Consider the following 17,657-nt stretch of genomic DNA (forward strand, 5'->3'; position numbering starts at 1 on the left):
ACTTTTTAAGAAACCATATTCTTGATACTATAAAGGGACTTATATTTGTGGCATGACAGAAAATGTATTTCAGGAAAAGATTTAAATAGAATCTTATTGTAGGCTTTTATAACTTTTCATTTATTTACAATATAATGGAATATATTTGTTGAATCTGGAATTATAATGTAACTTAAACTTGAGCTTTCATTTTACTTGGTACAATAGTTTTATACTGGATAGACAAATGTGGCATTGTTCTCTACGTTATTCATTTCAGTTTGTGGTCCTAAATTTGACTTCGGCCTAAGCAGCAGTGTAGTATATGTGTAAATGGATACCATGAAGATGCCTATTTCCATTAGCTGCCTCCAGTGTGCATTCAGAATTGGAAAACAGGCTAGTGATGAACAGGCATATACAGATTCTGTGAAAATTTGGTTCTCAAGATATACACTTTCCAGAGAAGGAATGCAAGTGAACATATTTTCTCTTTCGGAAGAGACTAATATATTGAGTGAAAATTAGTTATAGGGCACACTCAAGTCAAGAACTTCCAAAAGAAATTTTAAGAAAAAAAATGGCACTTCTCATATTAAGAACAAAAAGAATGATACTTTAAGTCAGCAAATGATGCTCATATTTCGGTTTATTTTATGGCAAGTTAGGGTCAAAAGAGAAAAGGTGGGAAATGCAAAGTGGAGGAGAAAAACAAGAAACAGTGAAATAAAGGAAAAAGGCAGCACTTAAAGTAGAGAAGTTCAAAGGAGGCAAAAGAAAAAGAGCAAAAGCGTTCCATGGTGAAAGCTGAGCTGTGTTCTTCATATTTAGCATTCTATTGAGCAGTGGATAGCCAAGAAATTTTCATGTGTTCAAAGCTCTCTCAAGTTTAAATTAGCAGTCTTGAACCAGTCCTGCTTTTATTTTTTAAATGTTAAGGTTTTTTTCTGAAAACAGCTTACCTGCTTTTATTTTCAAATGATAAAGTTTGTTTGTTTCTGAATCAAAGATTTGTTTTATCATTAAATTCTGAAGACTTTACACAAAACAGGAAGAAATTACTTGAGTTTTAGAAATTCACTTTGACACAATTTCAGATATCCCCATTACTACCTATTTTATGAAATCCCACATTTTAGTTTTTATTTTTAGTTAAAAAGTGCTACGTTTGAAAATGCCAAAATGCTATATTTGGAAATATCGTTTGTTTTATTTAATAAGCCATTTCCTCAGCCAAGTTGGTGGATATAATACTTCAGGGAGTCAGAAATTCTATTGATAAATCTCTTCCCAAATAAATAGAATTAGCTGATATTCAAAGTACTTCACTAGTCCCATCAGATATTCTAAATGTGATAGTCATAAGAGCCCCAGTTCTGAATCTGTCATTTTAGGATAGTTCCCCTACTAGCTAAGTGTCTGTGCAATTTGGGGTATAAATTTGCATCAGCTTTCTCCCTTGCCTTCTTCATTTGGAAGAAATGTGACTAGGGGATCTTTAGGGGCCCTTCCCATTCTAAACACTGTGTGTGTGTGTGCATGCACACGTGTGCATGTGCACATGTGCATGTGTTTAATCTGTGACTCGATTGGTTGTACTTTATTATCAGATGATCTTATGATCAAGTTTATTTTATTTTCTTAGGTTCTTTAAGTCTTTAATTGCTTGTTCAGCAGCATAAGATAGTTACTAAAACAGTACTTGGGGAAATACATTATCTACAAACCGCACTTGTTTGAGTGGACTTTGTTTGGAAGAGTGATTAAGATGGCATTGCTTTATTTTTTTTCAGATTATACCTTTCACATTGAAAATAAGTATTAATTATTAAATGTTTTAAACCAAACGAGCTCAGAGTCTGTTTTCTCCGATTCAGTAGGTGCTGTTTCTCTGGAGACTCTAGATAAGACCAAAAATATGTCTAAGAACGTGTGTAGAGTTGTTGGCTGGGGCAGAGGCATAGCCATATGTCCCACAAGGAGAACTCGTGCAGTATTCATAACGAATCCCAGATAGCACAGGCAGCTGGGGAGGACCAGGAGAATGATCATGAATTGTATTCATAACGAATCCCGGATAGCACAGGCAGCTGGGGAGGACCAGGAGAATGATCATGAATTGTATTCATAACGAATCCCGGATAGCACAGGCAGCTGGGGAGGACCAGGAGAGTGATCATGAATTGTATTCATAACGAATCCCGGATAGCACAGGTAGCTGGGGAGGACCAGGAGGGTGATCATGAAGAGTACATGAAACTATTTTTTTTTTAAAGAATTAGGTAATTTGATTAGGCCCTTCAAACACAAAGAATTAGGTTACATGAAATCCTCTAGCCAAAGGTGATGATGTAAACTGTAAGGACACTGAGTAAGCAGCTCTGCAGGGATAATAAATTAGCTCATTGAAGAGCTGTTTATTCAGTATGAGTTGAGAAATGACTACTGCCCTTCTGCCGTTTTCCTAAGTTTGAACTCAATCCAGCAAGTCAAGCAATTTTATCTTGACTCATAACTTTCATAAAAGCAGAATAAATACTATATATATATATATATAGAGAGAGAGAGAGAGAGAGAAATAAAAAACTAACCATGCAATCCAAACATTGTAGGATACTCACTAGTATAAATAATAATTTATTTATTAACCATTTATTAAAGACCTCCCAAGCTACAGGCCCTGTGCCAGGTTTTGCACAGACATTACAGCAAAACATTATGTAAAATCAGGTGGCGGTTTACTTGCCTCTGTGTTCTTCTACTAAAGCATTTGCCCATGTCTTTTACCTTTCTTGGGTGAAGATCAGGATCAGCACTTGATAAGGTTTGGGTTCAGCCAGCAGTGGGATCATTCAAACAGATTGAAGACAAAAAGACATACATTTATTTGAGCCCAAAAGTGATTAGAAATGGACTGGGTTTGAAGTGAGGGATGGGAGAAATCTTAGCTGCCTGTGATTAAAAGAGAAAGGAGGGGCCGATGCGTGCGGATCATGAGGTCAGGAGTTCAAGCCTGGCCAACATGGTGAAACCCCGTCTTTACCAAAAATACAAAAATTAGCCGGGCATCGTGGCGGGCGCCTGTAATCCCAGCTACTTGGGAGGCTGAGGCGGGAGAATTACTTGAACCCAGGAGGCATAGTTTGCAGTGAGCCAAGATTGCGCCACTGCACTCCAGCCTGGGCGACAGAACAAGACTCCATCTCAAAAAAAAAGAAAGGAGGAGAAACTGCCTGAAAAGATGATTGCTGGTATATGAGAGTCAGAAGTGAAATAATCATCCAACTGAGACAATTTCAAAACCACTTCCTACTCTCTGTTTAACTTATATGCTATCATTCTTTGATATTTTTTCTTTCTTTTTCTGTTTTCACAGAATTGATAAAAAAATGTCTGGAGGCCAGAGCGGGTATGAACTCAGTGAAGCCAAAGCCATTCTAACAGAACTAAAATCTATCAGAAAGGCCATTAGCTCAGGAGAAAAAGAAAAACAAGATCTGATGCAGGTACATTATAAAACATTTTGTTAAGCCAAACTTCTACCTTCTGAGGCCCCCAGAAACTCTTACTGGGGCAGAAGTGCTCCCTCAGAGTCTGGATGACCCTTCCACCTCTGCCGCATTCGTGCGGAATGGGCCCTGTGCAGACTGTTGCAGGCACAAAGGTAGCCTGCTGCCTTGGAGGAGAGCAGAGTGGTTCCAAGTGACTGGTACACTTCATTGTAAGCAGCCTCTGGATGGCCTTTGAGATAGTGGGTGGTGGGGCCTGGAGCTCATGTGAGGAGATTAACATCTTGGTGCACCCTGAAACTCACTGAAAACTTCATATGGGACCCCGATAAGCAGAATTCTCAGCCCAGGATACACAAGGGATATGTCATTTGCCATCAGTAAGTAGAAGGCTTGCCTTTTGGGGTGAGGCTATGTGAGGAGCTTAGAAAAGCTTTCCGACCCAGTTGATTCTGGGGTGCCAGCTAAGGGTGGGGTAGGGAGTGCTGACCCAGCTGGGGGATGCCTATACAGTTACCCTAGGAAAGCTGCCAATGGCCATAGATCCCCTTACTAAACCTGTCGACTTCTCAGCCTGCGGGTCTTAACTCCCAGTGATCCAGCATCATGTGTAGAAAAAACAAAATAGCCATTAAGTGATCAGTATTCTGAATATCTATACTTATCAAATACAGTCAAGCTTTTTTTTAAGGATGTCTCTCTTCCTCTCCTTCCCTCCATCCCAAACACTAAGAATTCTTATTTCATATATTTGGAGTTCTTACTTAGCTGAGGAATAATTTAGTCCACATCTATGAGAAGATGTTAGAGTCACTGCTGATGTTTACATTCTCAATAGAACATCTACATTTAAATACCATATGTAACTACTTTGATGTTGGTTTTCAAAATATTAGTTGAATATAGATAAATATTCTTGGATCCATATAATTTTGCATTACTTGCAAGAAGAAATCTAATAGAAAAGACAAAATAATAATAGCAAATAATTATAAATACTGACTTCGCGCCAGACATTCTTCTAACTGCCTTGCGTATAAATAATTCCCCTGATCCTCACAACAGCCACTAAAGGTAGGCACTGTTATTATTCTCAGCTTACAGACAAGGAAATTTCAGCACAGAAAAATTAAAGTTTCTTAAAGTCATACAGCTGGTAAGTAGCAACACTATGGTTCAAACCCAGGCAGTCTGGGTTAATGTGGTTTTAACATATATATAACATGTGCAAGACTTTACTTGTGTGTATTTTGGTTTTGTTCCACAATTGTCTTGCTGATGAAGTCAGTCATTCCAGAAATGCATGTAGTAGGTCCTTTAAAAAAAAAAGTTAATAGAACTGGAGCAAATCTACATTGGAACCTTCTAATTCAACCATTTTAGGTCGTCTTTCATTCTTCCTATAAACTTTGGATTCATCTGCAGGCCTGATTAAATTAAAAGATTAGATCCCTTTTCAGTTACTAAATTACATTAATTAGTAGATGCAGAGATTGACAATAGAGTTAGAAGAAACTTTATTTGAAACTGTGACTTTCAAACCTCTTTGACCACAGTAAGAGATAGATTTTACATCAAAACCCAGTAACACACAATTGTGTGTACCTATAGATACACAGGTGTGCGTGCGCGCACACAGACACATATACACGCCCAAAATGAATTTCACAGAAATATGCCTACTCTTAAACTGGTGATGTACTCTGATTTTATTTTCTAGTATCTTCTATTTCATTTAAAAAAAATACTAGTAACAACCTACTAAATTGATGGAATGCATTGCCATCACAGATAAGTTTGAAGAACACTGACTTTTTTTCACTGTATAGATGGAAAAATAGAAAAGACTTGCACAAGGTCACTAAAAGAGTTTTTTGTTCTTTTCTGTATTATTTGATGTGACCGTTTAAGTTTTATCCTCTTATATATATGTATATTTTGTATAAATATCCCTTTGAGAGAAAATGGAGAAAGTTAGGTAAAAAGTTTCAGATCTCTGATATTTCTAGTTCCTCCTAATCGTGAAAATTTTAAATATCAGGATTAAATATAGGCTCTTTTGTTGATAATAATGGTTTCTTATCATTTTATTAGTATTACCCTAGGGTTTCCTTTTTATTGTTTTAAGTGGTTCAGATTAGTCTTTCCTTTTCAGTACTTTCACTTGTTCATATCCTCCCTGTAAAGTAAACACAGTATATTAAACCTGAGTGCCCACAGCAGGCACATTTGCTTTTGATTATTCTCTTTACCAAGCCAAACATGTCACCACAGGTAGTGCCATGCAGTAGACACACAGATGGGCTTGTTTGATGCCTGTGCCACTCATTAGCAACTTCTGAGCCTCAGTTTCGTAATCCCTAACGTTGATGTGAGCTAAATAATCTCACATCTTGGGTCCTGTCCAGATGTACAATGGCATAATTGAAGAAGTCTTCAAAGTAGGACGTTCTCTTACTGTATCTAAAATGAGAGATTACGTTATAGATACTGTTTCCACAATTTCAACTGCATGAAGTGAGTGGGTTCCTATTGAAATAGAGGCAACTTCTTAATGAAATTTTTAAAAATAAGACATGCATGTATTTTAAAGATACCGTTCATAGGAAAATGCTGTTTTGAGATAGATAAGACAACTGGTTTAATATGATCTCGCTTCCAAAGTCACATGCATGTAGGTGCAGAATTATATCCTGCTATTACTTTTTCAGTTATATAAAATGGTAAGTACCTACTAAAATAAAGGTTTTTTTCCATTGAGATTAGCTCTTTCCTTTTAATTTCACCTGGTAGGGAAGGTTTGCTCTCTTCCATTTTAAGCTTTATGAAACACTTTGTGTTTTCTGAACAGAGTCTTGCTAAGCTGCAGGAGCGGTTTCATTTGGAGCAGAACATTGGCAGATCTGAGCCAGATTTGAGATGTAGTCCTGTGAACTCTCATTTATCTCTCTCCAGACAGACCATTGATGCTGGGTCACAAACACGCATTTCCGGAGATGTAAGTTGTCTATGTTGAAGAGTTGGCCCAGTGTTGTCCTTGATGGGACTTAATTGCAATATGGATGGTGAACTGGAACCAGAAGTATATGTGACTTGGATGCTGGCTGTGTGCATTCAGTGTTTCATTCTCGTAAGATTAGTTTTAAAAATCATAGCCTTATCTTTTCTATCTAGGTGCCAAGCACTTCAGGATTTGTCCATATGAGTAGCTTTGTTCAAACTTTCTCATGCTGTATTCCTTTAGAGACACATTGAAAGGCTAGAGGCATATGAGAATTTAACTTTTTCCTGTTATGTTTAGAGTCTTGGAAATTTAGGTCCTTTCAAATAAACATTAGGCCAATGAGAAACAGAAAAACATGCCTTTTAAGACTAATAAGAAAACTTGTTTCTGTAAATCTTAATTGATTATATTAAAATGTTTAATTTGTGATTTATATCTGCCATTTAAATATTTAATGTGGCTTGGCTATTGTTAACTATTTTACCTTCTCCATTTTGGGATGCCATTAGCGGATATTTACTTATCAATACATTCCCATTTATTTTCATATTCTTTTATGCTGCTTTGAAATATGTGCTGTGAAAGTAAAACAGGTAGAGATCAACAGCAGGACTTACCTGTTTGAAAATTAATTTTTGAACTTATTTAGTTTATATTTTGTACAGTTGAAAGCTAAATGCTAGAAATTAGGCTCATAAAGGCAAAGAAATTAGTTCCAGTTCATAAATTTTATTGACCTGTACACCCTTCATAAACTCTAAGATACCAGACACATTTGCCTTGGTATTTACAATATCAGGATATTTTTTATCTTGAATTTAATGTGTAGAGAAAATAATGTTAGAGTCTTTGAAAAACAGATGAGCTTGAATTGAAAGAAATGTTTTGCCCCCACTGAGACAATAAAATAAGTGTCTTTTAAATCGGTGTTTCCCAATTTCAGTACCATCTTCTTTAACTTTTCAATTACACATACTTCCCAGAAACAAAAGCAATTTACTTCATTCATTAGCAGAGTTAATTGACTTTTTCCCTTTTTTTTTTTCCACTAGATTGGAGTGAGAAGTAGATCAAATTTAGCTGAAAAGGTCAGGCTAAGCCTACAGTATGAAGAAGCCAAAAGAAGGTAATGACAGAAAAGCTGTTATGTGCATGGCTCAAACATTTTCTTTTCCAGAATTAATCTTTACTCCTGTGGTGACATCTGCTGGGCACTCTCCATACATTCTTACCAAGGCCACCCTTCGGTTTTTAGCATGTAAGGGCTGCTTCCTCTCTGGTCTACCTTTTCTTCCCCACCGCCCTTGCCCCCTCACCACCAAAAGCTAAAGAACAGGGAGAATTAATGAGAAGTGTAGAAATGAAATTGCCTCCTTCTCTTCTGAGAAAAAAGAAGCTTTGAGTTGGTACAATACTTAACTCTCAATGAAAAGTGAGAAGATTGGTTGCTTTGATGGAAATATGATACAGTGGTTCAGGTATAGGACTAAATAGCTGTTGAGGAGTTCTAAGGCAAATAAGTATTGATTTATTTGCCTTTGATTTGAAGGGAGGTCTTGCTGCTAATGTCCTTGAAGGTGCTGAGGTGTCAGTTCCAGTTGACTTACTTCAGGGAAAAGGAAGAGAGATTCTTATTTCTCTCTTTACCTTGTAAACTCTTGTTAATCCCTGTGCTATCTTTTTCTTACTTTGTGATTCTGTTGGAGTGAGACATAAGAAACTTCCGTCTCAAAAAAAAAGAGAGAGATTTCACCATCCTTATCTAGTAGATAGACTTAAATATTTTTCATAATATAGAACTCCTTATTATGAGGGAAAGGATTATACTGATACATTTGATTTCATTACTTTCCTCATAAGAGCTTTAAAATGCTATTGGGTTATTATTTAGGAGGACATTGGGAAAAACTGCATTATCGTCCTGCAAGAAACAGGAATTTATCATGTTTCTTCCCATGAACATGAAAAGCTCAGCTGAAAACAGATATTGAAATATATTCCTTATTATTGGTGATGATGATAATTTAAAAGCAATTGGCCCTAGTCCTTAGAGGTTATCTGGCTTTAACAAAGTAAAATAAATACAATATTCACCTCTATGTAACCTGTATTCTTAATATTACTTGGTTCCTCACTTCCTGAAAGAAACCTAAGCCTCATTCCACAAATTATTAACCATGTGAGCTTGAACAAGTCACTTAGTCGATCTGAACAGCAATTTACTCAGCTAATTTTAATGGCTTTAAATTTTCTCTGGCAGATTCTAAATTTCTTCAGGTTAGGAAAAAATGCTTAGGCTTTATTATCTCCTTTTCAGTGCCCAGATTAGTGCCTGCCCTTCAATAAGTATTTAGGATCAACTTCTGGTTTTGTGGCCTGGCGATGTGCCAGCTTTCGGTCGATAGTGCCTGTGGTCCTCTTGTATGTCCACCTGGGCTGGCCTGTGGACAAATCCGTGATTTAGGTCTGCTTTTCTGAAGGAGAATGGCCATGACTCAGAAGCAGTCTTGGAGAAATGGACCTTATGCCCCTGTATTCTTTCAGGCTTGACTCTTGCTTCCCAGGGATCAGCTTCAGCTTTCACCCTCCTCTGACTTCTAAGTCAATTTTTTCTGGAGCTCACATCGCATTTCTCTTCCTAGGTGCTTCTAGAAGTCTTCTTCATATTCTGCTCCCCAAATTTGGCACACCCCTTCTAAAATAAAATTTAAGACCTGCCTAATGTCTGATCACACAAATAATAAACAGGCGCCTCTTTTTCCTGTATTATGTTGTTGTTCCTGGTTCAGTTGGTTAATTCAGTCACATCAAAACTTCAGACATTGGTTCTTTCCCACTTGGTTGCATTGGCATACCATTTGGGGTTTTGTTTTAAAGTTACTAGTGATGCGGATGAGAAAGTAAATCTCAAGCTCTTATGCATACGTTGAAAATGCCTTTTCCTCCTCAATTCTGAATAAGTAAAGAGGCAGGCTGTGTTTCTCTGAAATCTGTTTTCTCCTCCAGCCCTTGTTTTATGTGCTTAATGAAGCTAATAATATCATGCTTATTTAGCATTTTGATGATTAATTTTCTAGTACGTTGAGACAGTTGTTTATGGTTTTTTGGTTAAAGCTGAAGAATAGCTGATGTTACATCTATCATAAGTGCAGATGGCGGGAGAAAATCAGAGGTACACTGCATACACAGTGCCAGTCTAACATGGCAATTTTATTTTTAATTAGAACAAGAAACTTATGGCACAAAGGTATGGATCTACTTCCATCTTTGCTCTTGATTATGTTTTTCATTCACCTTTTCTCTTCCCTTCTACAAGTTCTCCCAAGAAAATGGGAAAAAAGTATTTCTTTTCTGTTTTTCATATTTTGGTGTGTGCTGTTAACAATATCCAAAGTAATCATCCAACATTTTTCTGTAGAAACATAGATTCCTTGTGCAAACATCAGTGGAGTTCATAGTTCACTGAGATCTTGTCGTTATGGTCGAAAGAACCATGTGCCACTTACCTTATGAGCAGTCCTGATTGTCTTCACAGTGCCATGTAGCAAGTTATTTGACTCAGGTGGTCAGGATATTCGTACTGAGTCGGGAGTAATGTTAACTCTACCATGTGTTACGAAGCTCTAGACATAAGAGAAATCTGGGGTCAGGCAAAATTATGGAAACAGTGAGGTTTGCCTTTGGTGCATTTTCCTCCTCCTTCTCCTGTCCCTGTCCACATCACTTCAGCACCTGTTGTCGCTCCAGTGGTGTCACGCCAGCTGAGCTGCCTGTACTAGTGAAGGTCCACCGTATGCTGCCTGCAAATAGCTGTGTACAGAGCAACCACAGGGCTAGCACAATAATGTATAAAGTGTCAGTGCAATGACTGCTCAGTAAATGGCTTGTCCACCAGTCGGGGCACTGATAGGGAGGAGACTCACGTGCAACTTAAGGAGAATGTGAACGGGAGAAGGCCAAGCCCTGCCCCTTCTCTTTGGCGATGGGAGAGCCTTGATGGATCAACCCCTGACTCTCTGCCAGGGCCTTGCTCCCTCCAGTGAGGAAACCTTGATGGATCAACCCCTGACTCCCTCCCAGGGTCTTGCCCTGTCACCCAGGCAGGAGTGCAGTGGTGCCATTATGGCTCACTGTGGCCTCATACTCCTGGGCTCAAGTGATCTCACCTTAGCCTCCTGAGGAACAGGGACCACAGGCACACACATCACCACACCTGGCTAATTTTTAAAAATTTAAAAATATTTTTGGTAGAGACAGGGTCTCGCTGTGTTGCCCAGGCTGGTCTCGAACTCCTGGCCTCACATGATCCTGCTGCTTGTCCTCCCAAAGTGTCAGATTACAGACATGAGCCACTGCACCTGGCCCAACCGCTTTCATACCAGTTGGCCACACCACTGCTCTCTTTGCTGCCCTCTCTTTCTCTGACTTACTAATGCCCTAGTGTCTGTCCAGTCTGCCCTGGGGTTCCCATTTTACTAGCGGACAGCGTCTAAAACGCACTGGAATAAAATGGATAGTGATGGCATCTCAGACATCATTCACCTCAGTTTTTTTAAAGGGAACCCCCCAGGCATCTTTCCTGTCACCTACACAGGCAGTCACATGTCAGGGCTGGCCTCTCGTGGCACCCAGAGCACTCAGCTTTTGAAGCGTCTGTGTACTTGGCCTTCACCGTTTTGTCAGAAAGCTGGGTGTGCTCACTCACATTTTAAAGATGAGGGAAAGAAATGGATGACAGCTGAGTGCAGAGACAGGCCCAGAGACTGGCGTGCAAGGCTGCTGCTCCCACTCCGGCCTCTCACCAGTAGACCACACCCCTTTCTGGTAAGGTCAAGTTAGGAAAATCTGGACAGCCTGTCAGCCCCAAATTTGGCTTAGGCTGTGTTTACCTTTCTCAGGAGTTTTAAGTATGTGCATACCTCTTTTATCTTTTTTTTTTTTAGTATGGCCAACTTAAAAATTGAACTGTCAAAATTGGACAGTGAGGCCTGGCCTGGGGCATTGGATATTGAGAAGGAAAAACTGATGCTGATTAATGAAAAAGAAGAACTTTTGAAAGAGCTTCAGTTCGTCACCCCACAGAAACGTACCCAAGATGAATTGGAACACCTAGAAGCCGAAAGGCAGCGGCTGGAGGAAGAGTTGCTGTCCGTGAGGGGAGCGCCAAGCAGAGCTCTGGCCGAGAGGTTTGTTTTCCTTCTGGAAATAGGGCAGCTTTACTCTTGTGGGGGTGTCTTAACTGGATACTATTTTCCCTGGGTTTGGGAATCTCAATTGCATCTTCTTAGTGGACTGAGAAACAGCACAAATGGACTTTCTGTAGAGCAATAAAGCACGCCATCCTAATGCCCCACAGGATAAGTTCTGTGTTTGTTAGGAACGTGCAAAACCTGTGACAGATGCTGAATAACTAAGGAATGCTGACATAAAACCAGGAATGTACATCATTGATGAAGTCTGATAACAATAGCTATAAACTATTGCACTCTGATAAGAAAAATTATCTAGACTCTTAGAGCAACTGAAGCCTCCTATTCTGGGTTTTATTACTCACAAGAATGCCAAAGTTTATTGCTATTCATTTCACAAGGAAAAGACAGCTTCCTCCCTGTGATATCCTAACAGGTCACAACGTACTCACTTGCATTTTGTTTGTCAGTTGCAGCCCTCCCATGAAGCAGGTGAAACTGTAAAGGAAAATACTCTAGGCAATTTTCTCATCTTTCTGTGGGAAGGTGTGAGTTGATTATTTCACCTAAAAAAATCCAGTTCTGTATACAGATCAGCTAGAATGTTAAGTGAGGGGACCTCTGTGTGTCAGTTTGACATGAACGCATCTGCATAGGAGCCTGGGTCCAGGCCTTGATGGCAGAAAGGGTTGGATACCTGTTTCAGGACAGACCAGAGAGCCCTTGAGAACGACTGCATATACATTCTTTAGGCCAGCCAGTAAAGAGCAGTGCCTGTTTCAGAGTGATGGGAAAGAAATTCACATTGGTATAATTTCAAGTGACCTGGAAGTAAGTTTAAAACACCCAGCCATAATCCAGTTGCTTAAAAAAAAAAAAAATTTTGGCATCTTGCCTTCTAATTCCTTGTCCTCAATAAATGTTAGGGTTGCATGGCTACATAATATCAAAACATTTGAAAAGTAGGGGGAGGGAGAGAGGAAAAAGTCTCTGACATTCCCAGTTAGCTGTTAGCATGGGGACTTACCCACCCCAAGGTTAACCATTTTAGGAGAGTTGACTTCTGTGGGTTAAAATGTTGATCAAGGTAACACGCAGCCTCAGTGTCATAGCTGTAGGGAACATGAAAATGTATCAAAAGGAAAAGCCTCTGAACTATAATCTTCTACCCTCTTAATAATTCTCATCTTTGCCTCCATTTCCTCTTCTTTTCTTCCCTTCTTGTTCTGGCTTTTCTGTCTAATTTTGCTGACCAAAGGATCAGCGTAAGGGAAGTACCAGCCAGGCTGGCAAAGCAAGGCACCATCTGACAAAGACCAGAAGGAACAAAAAGAGTAAGAAGGCAAGGGAGAATTAGTTTGTTTTTGTTGTTGTTGATGTTGTTTTTCTGAATTACCTTGATATATCTAAATTTGTATACCTAAAGTTTCTAGCTACTGATAATCATCAATAGCTATGATGAAACGGGTAGCTTTTATGTGGCCCATGTATAAAACAGCAATGATGTTTCATACTACTACATAGCATTTACAGATTATAAAATTTTATATAATCATACGTGTCTAATGTGCCACGTCCATCTCAGCTGTTCTACTTTGTAGTAGGTGAATGTAGGAAGGACTTACAAACAGATTTGTTCTGGCAGAGAAAGAAAACATATTTGTTTGTCTTAATCAGCTTTTATTGAGGTGGTGTCCTGCTTGCCTTTTTTATTAGGAGTAGAGCTTCCAAAAAATGACTAATGATATAACATTAAAGATAACAATTTGTTCCTAAGAACCTAAACTTTGACTTTTTCCTAAGTACCTAAACTTTACGCTTTTGTTTGCACACACATAGTAACTCAAAATTCCAGGGGAAATAGTAGGCTTTTTTCCTTTTTTTTTTAACGAAAAGCCCAAACCTCACCAGAAACAGTAGGCTTGAACTCATTAGGAAGAGGAGCTATAAGATATTTATATAAAAATTATCTATTTAGTGAGATCCAGCCACTGGGTTTGTGTCATCTGGGGAGTAAGTGGTGTGGATATGATACTTCCATGGCCCTGTCTCCCATGATTGGATGTTAGCAGGAAGGGAAACGTGTATTTTATATATGTAGTGTGTTGACTTTCCGAGTGACCTGGAAGAGCCAGGTCATTTAGTATTCCAAATAAGTGGATACTAGTTTCCTTATCAGTGTCTATGGCCAAAGGCAAATCCTCATACTCACATTGCCGTCAAAAGTGGAAGGACTCAGACCTTCTCGCTTGATCAGCTTAAAGCTTTCTAACTCCTATCCTGGGATGCTCCAAGTGACTCATGTCCAGAAGAGCAGAACCTACTGCCTTTGGGAACATTGAATCCATTCTTTCCCAAGTAGATACAACCTCGTCTGGCTTTGGATTTTGCTGTTGCTGTTCATGGTTTTGCTTTCTATTCCCCCATGCTCTGGCATTTTTTTTTTATGGCTTCACCCTTTCGTGTCTTCCTCCTGTGTGTGTGGGTTTCTGCTCTGCTCATTGCTGCTGTTTCACTGACACTGGGAGTTTAAGAGGGAAGAGAATGCCCTTGCCAGCAGTGTCTCCTCAGTGTCAAAGCAGGGTTGGCCGGAGCTGCTTTTGGGAAGTAGGATTTGCTGTGTGAAACTCAGTTTCATCATAGAACAGATTGTGTGCCACCAACCCCAAATCCTTCCTTTTCTTCTTGGTACTTATATGACTGTCAAAAAAAGCTACCTGCCGTATTCCCCAACATTTTCCTGTTTTCTACTTATATTTGGGGTTCCCCATTATTTCAGGGGTGACCTCTGGCAAGATTCTCAGTCATTGCTGAACGTTGGTCTCTGAAGGAGCTAGATGCACATGAATTTTCAGTCTCTCAGTGTGATCCTACAGCCCCCCGGCTCCATTCCTGCCCCCATAGGGCTGCAGTGTCACCCACTGGGCCTGATGGCAGCGACTGTGCTCGCCACCTGGTGGTGGGAAAGAGGTGCTCATGATGAAGGATCGCCAGGCCAAAAGAGAAATTGCTCGCAAATGAAAAAAAACATGCAGGGAAGGTGTTTCTATGCATCTTTCATATTCCTTCCGTGCAGTTATTGAAATTCCTTAAACTCTGTGCATTTCTATAGCTGGTAAGATCTTAACATTGCTCTTTGTTTTCTCACAAGTGTTGGGGGTTTGCCTTGTAATTGCCAAGACGTCTTAATTGTTTCTTAATTATTTGAATGTTTTTGCCACTGCTTCTGAAAATTTTTTTAAAGCAAGTAGGTGGGGGCATGAGTTTCACTTAGTTTTGAGTGGAAAAGGGACTTCCTGCTTCCATAGATGACATGAAATTTTCCCTAGGTGCAGAATTCTGAGTTCAGGAGAATCCAGGCTGTGCTTCTCACCTGCAGGGCACTGAGGGCAGAGGCAGGCAGGTGTGAAGGCCCACACTTCACAAAAGGCAGCTTGAAAGGGTATGTGGAGCAGCTGGGCCAGGGGGAGGAATCTTTTAAGGGCCAAGTAGAGGAAACCCTTTCTCATCTAGCAGACCAACAGGCAGGAGTTGGAGAAGAACCCAGAGAGACAGGTGTGCACCCTTTTGAGAGGGCTGATGTCTGCAATTTCTTCTAACCCCTGGTTATGGGGAAGTTGGGGAGAGCATTTCACATGAAATACACCTGGATTCTGAGGAAGACTTCGGGCTTTCACTAGGAGAGGCTTTGGTGATAACATCAGAGACAAACTGCTGCCCACTAGGAGGTTTCTGTGCCTCTCCCCAGTGCCTTCCTCATGCTTCTCCCAGGGAAGGTTTCATCTCAACAGCAGCAAGAACGGAGGGACTGGCCAGTGCACCCTGCGCTGCAGGGAGAAAGAGCTGATGTCTGCATTCTGAGATTGTAGGAGCTAAGTGGGAAATGTGAACAAGAACACAAAGACAGGCATCTGTAGTTCAAAGCAGACATTAAAGGGCTGGAAGAGCAGCTGCCGAGCATCACCTGGAGAAGGCTGAGGACGCTCCCTAGTGATGGGGAAGGGACAGCACTGAAAGTGTGGCACAGGGTCACATTCTGACGTCATCCTGGTGCCTCCTGAAAGCACTAGAAAAAGGCTTCATTTTAATAAAAGCAATATTGAGTTTTAAAACTTACTTCCGAAGTGTTTCTCTTGTTTCAGAAGACATGGATTTTAGTAGAGTTTGGGGCTTTCTTCAGACCCTTGTGCACCTTTTAATTCAGTTAGTCTACTTCATATTACTCTTTTCCTTGTTGAGTTTTTATTTATATTTGGAAGATTTTAAAAATGACTGCTGCTTTTAAAAGTACACCTTTGAAAGCCAAGAATTAAGAATTTATCACGCTTTTCAAGTGTTAAAGAAAATGGCAAGAATTACTTTTTTTAGTTTAACATGTAATGGAATAGTGTTGTTGACACATCAAAGGGATAGATACCTATAAATAAAATATGGGCATGTTTCCTTACTACGGAAAACATATATAACATTTCAAAGCGATTAGAAATTAAGGAAATTTTATTTTTCTCCAAAGAAAAGTGGCTAATTTTTATGTCACCGCTTTGCAGGGCATGCTGAGGCTTTGAACAAGTCAGATTTGTTTTTCTTCTCTGTCGAGCACTTTCCCATACATTACTCCATCGATCCCTTTAACAGCCTTACCAGGGAGACGCAGGGGAATTATAGTCACCATTTCACAGAAGAGAAAAGACCCTTGATTCAGTGACTTACCAAGGATATGCAGCTAGTAAGCTGCAAATCAAGATTAGAAACCCAGGTGCCCTTTTTCTGAATTCCATTCTGCTGCTCACTACTCTGAACTACTTTATTTCAATGATGTCTAAAGACCTTCACATGACATAGGCTATACTTGCGCAGACTCTTAGTTGCGTAAACCCCCGGGTACTTAGTATATTTTAAAATGACTTACTATTCAAGTATACAGTTCTATAATGCTGTATTCTAAAAAAAAGAAAAACTTTTGCAGTTGAATGTGGATGAAATTTTATGATAGTCCGACGCAGATGATGAGATGTGCTGTAGCTCAGAAGGGAAGTCACTTTTAGGTCATCCTCTTCCCTAAACAGTTGAGCCCAAATTAGCCCACAATGGTAATGTGGACCAAAATTATTTCTTAATTGCTGAAATTCATATCAAATTAGGGTTGGGAATGTTATCGCTAAATATTATGTTGGAACAAGCGTTACTAAATTCGGTATTTAGGGTGACCTTTACTATTGCTGTGAAATATTTTAGGAAAGGGTTCCCAAGTCACAGATCTGTGTCAGGATTCTTAGTCTTTGTTTAGTTTTTTGTTTTCATGGTTGTTTTCCTCCTCACTCTTCTTCCCCAACTCAAAAGACCATATTATTTACCCATTTAAAAAGATTCTAGGCTACCAGCAATTTTAAATTCTCAGTGACATGGTGATGGGGCATAACGCGCCCTCCCCATCCTTCAGCTTGGCTCATGCAGCTCTGCCTCCCACACTTCTTGCTGGTGTCCTGTTTTCTGTCTGTGGAGCCCATTCACATTTTTCCCTTGTGATCTGTAGTGTTTGTACAATAAGAATTTTCTTTTAGTTTCATATTTTGTTATAGTCATTTGAAAATAATTTCTTTTTTTCTTCCTAGATTGAGATCGGAAGAGAGAAGAAAAGAGCTGCTACAGAAACTTGAAGAAACTACTAAATTAACTACTTATTTGCATTCACAACTTAAAAGGTGAGCTTATCAGATTTTTGAGGGGAAAGCTTTTCTCCGAATACATTCAGGCATGTTCTTGTTCATCTTTGATTACTTTTCACTTTATTTCCAACTACTTAAAAGTAAATAAAATCATTTTAGTAGTACAGTTAATATTTGAGTGATCAGATTAAAAGTCACATTTTCTTTTGCATGAACCCAGTGTCATATTTGGAATACATTTGAAATATGTTATAGAAACAAGATATGTTTTAGCTGTCAGTACACTTAGGAAAATAACGCATTTTTCCCA

General features: G+C 39.3%; 1 protein-coding gene across 1 annotated transcript in view; it reads left to right on the plus strand.

Moving 5' to 3' along the window:
• Nucleotides 1-17,657, plus strand: part of WWC2 (WW and C2 domain containing 2) — a 225,794-nt gene that overhangs the window by 152,282 nt on the left and 55,855 nt on the right. The window contains exons 6-10 of the mRNA XM_030816353.1: nucleotides 3,356-3,485; nucleotides 6,340-6,486; nucleotides 7,545-7,618; nucleotides 11,436-11,678; nucleotides 17,294-17,383. Of these exons, the coding sequence (XP_030672213.1) occupies nucleotides 3,356-3,485; nucleotides 6,340-6,486; nucleotides 7,545-7,618; nucleotides 11,436-11,678; nucleotides 17,294-17,383 (684 nt within the window). The remainder of the gene's footprint in view (nucleotides 1-3,355; nucleotides 3,486-6,339; nucleotides 6,487-7,544; nucleotides 7,619-11,435; nucleotides 11,679-17,293; nucleotides 17,384-17,657) is intronic.

Source organism: Nomascus leucogenys, chromosome 7b (assembly GCF_006542625.1).
Source record: "Nomascus leucogenys isolate Asia chromosome 7b, Asia_NLE_v1, whole genome shotgun sequence".
NCBI lineage: Eukaryota > Metazoa > Chordata > Mammalia > Primates > Hylobatidae > Nomascus > Nomascus leucogenys.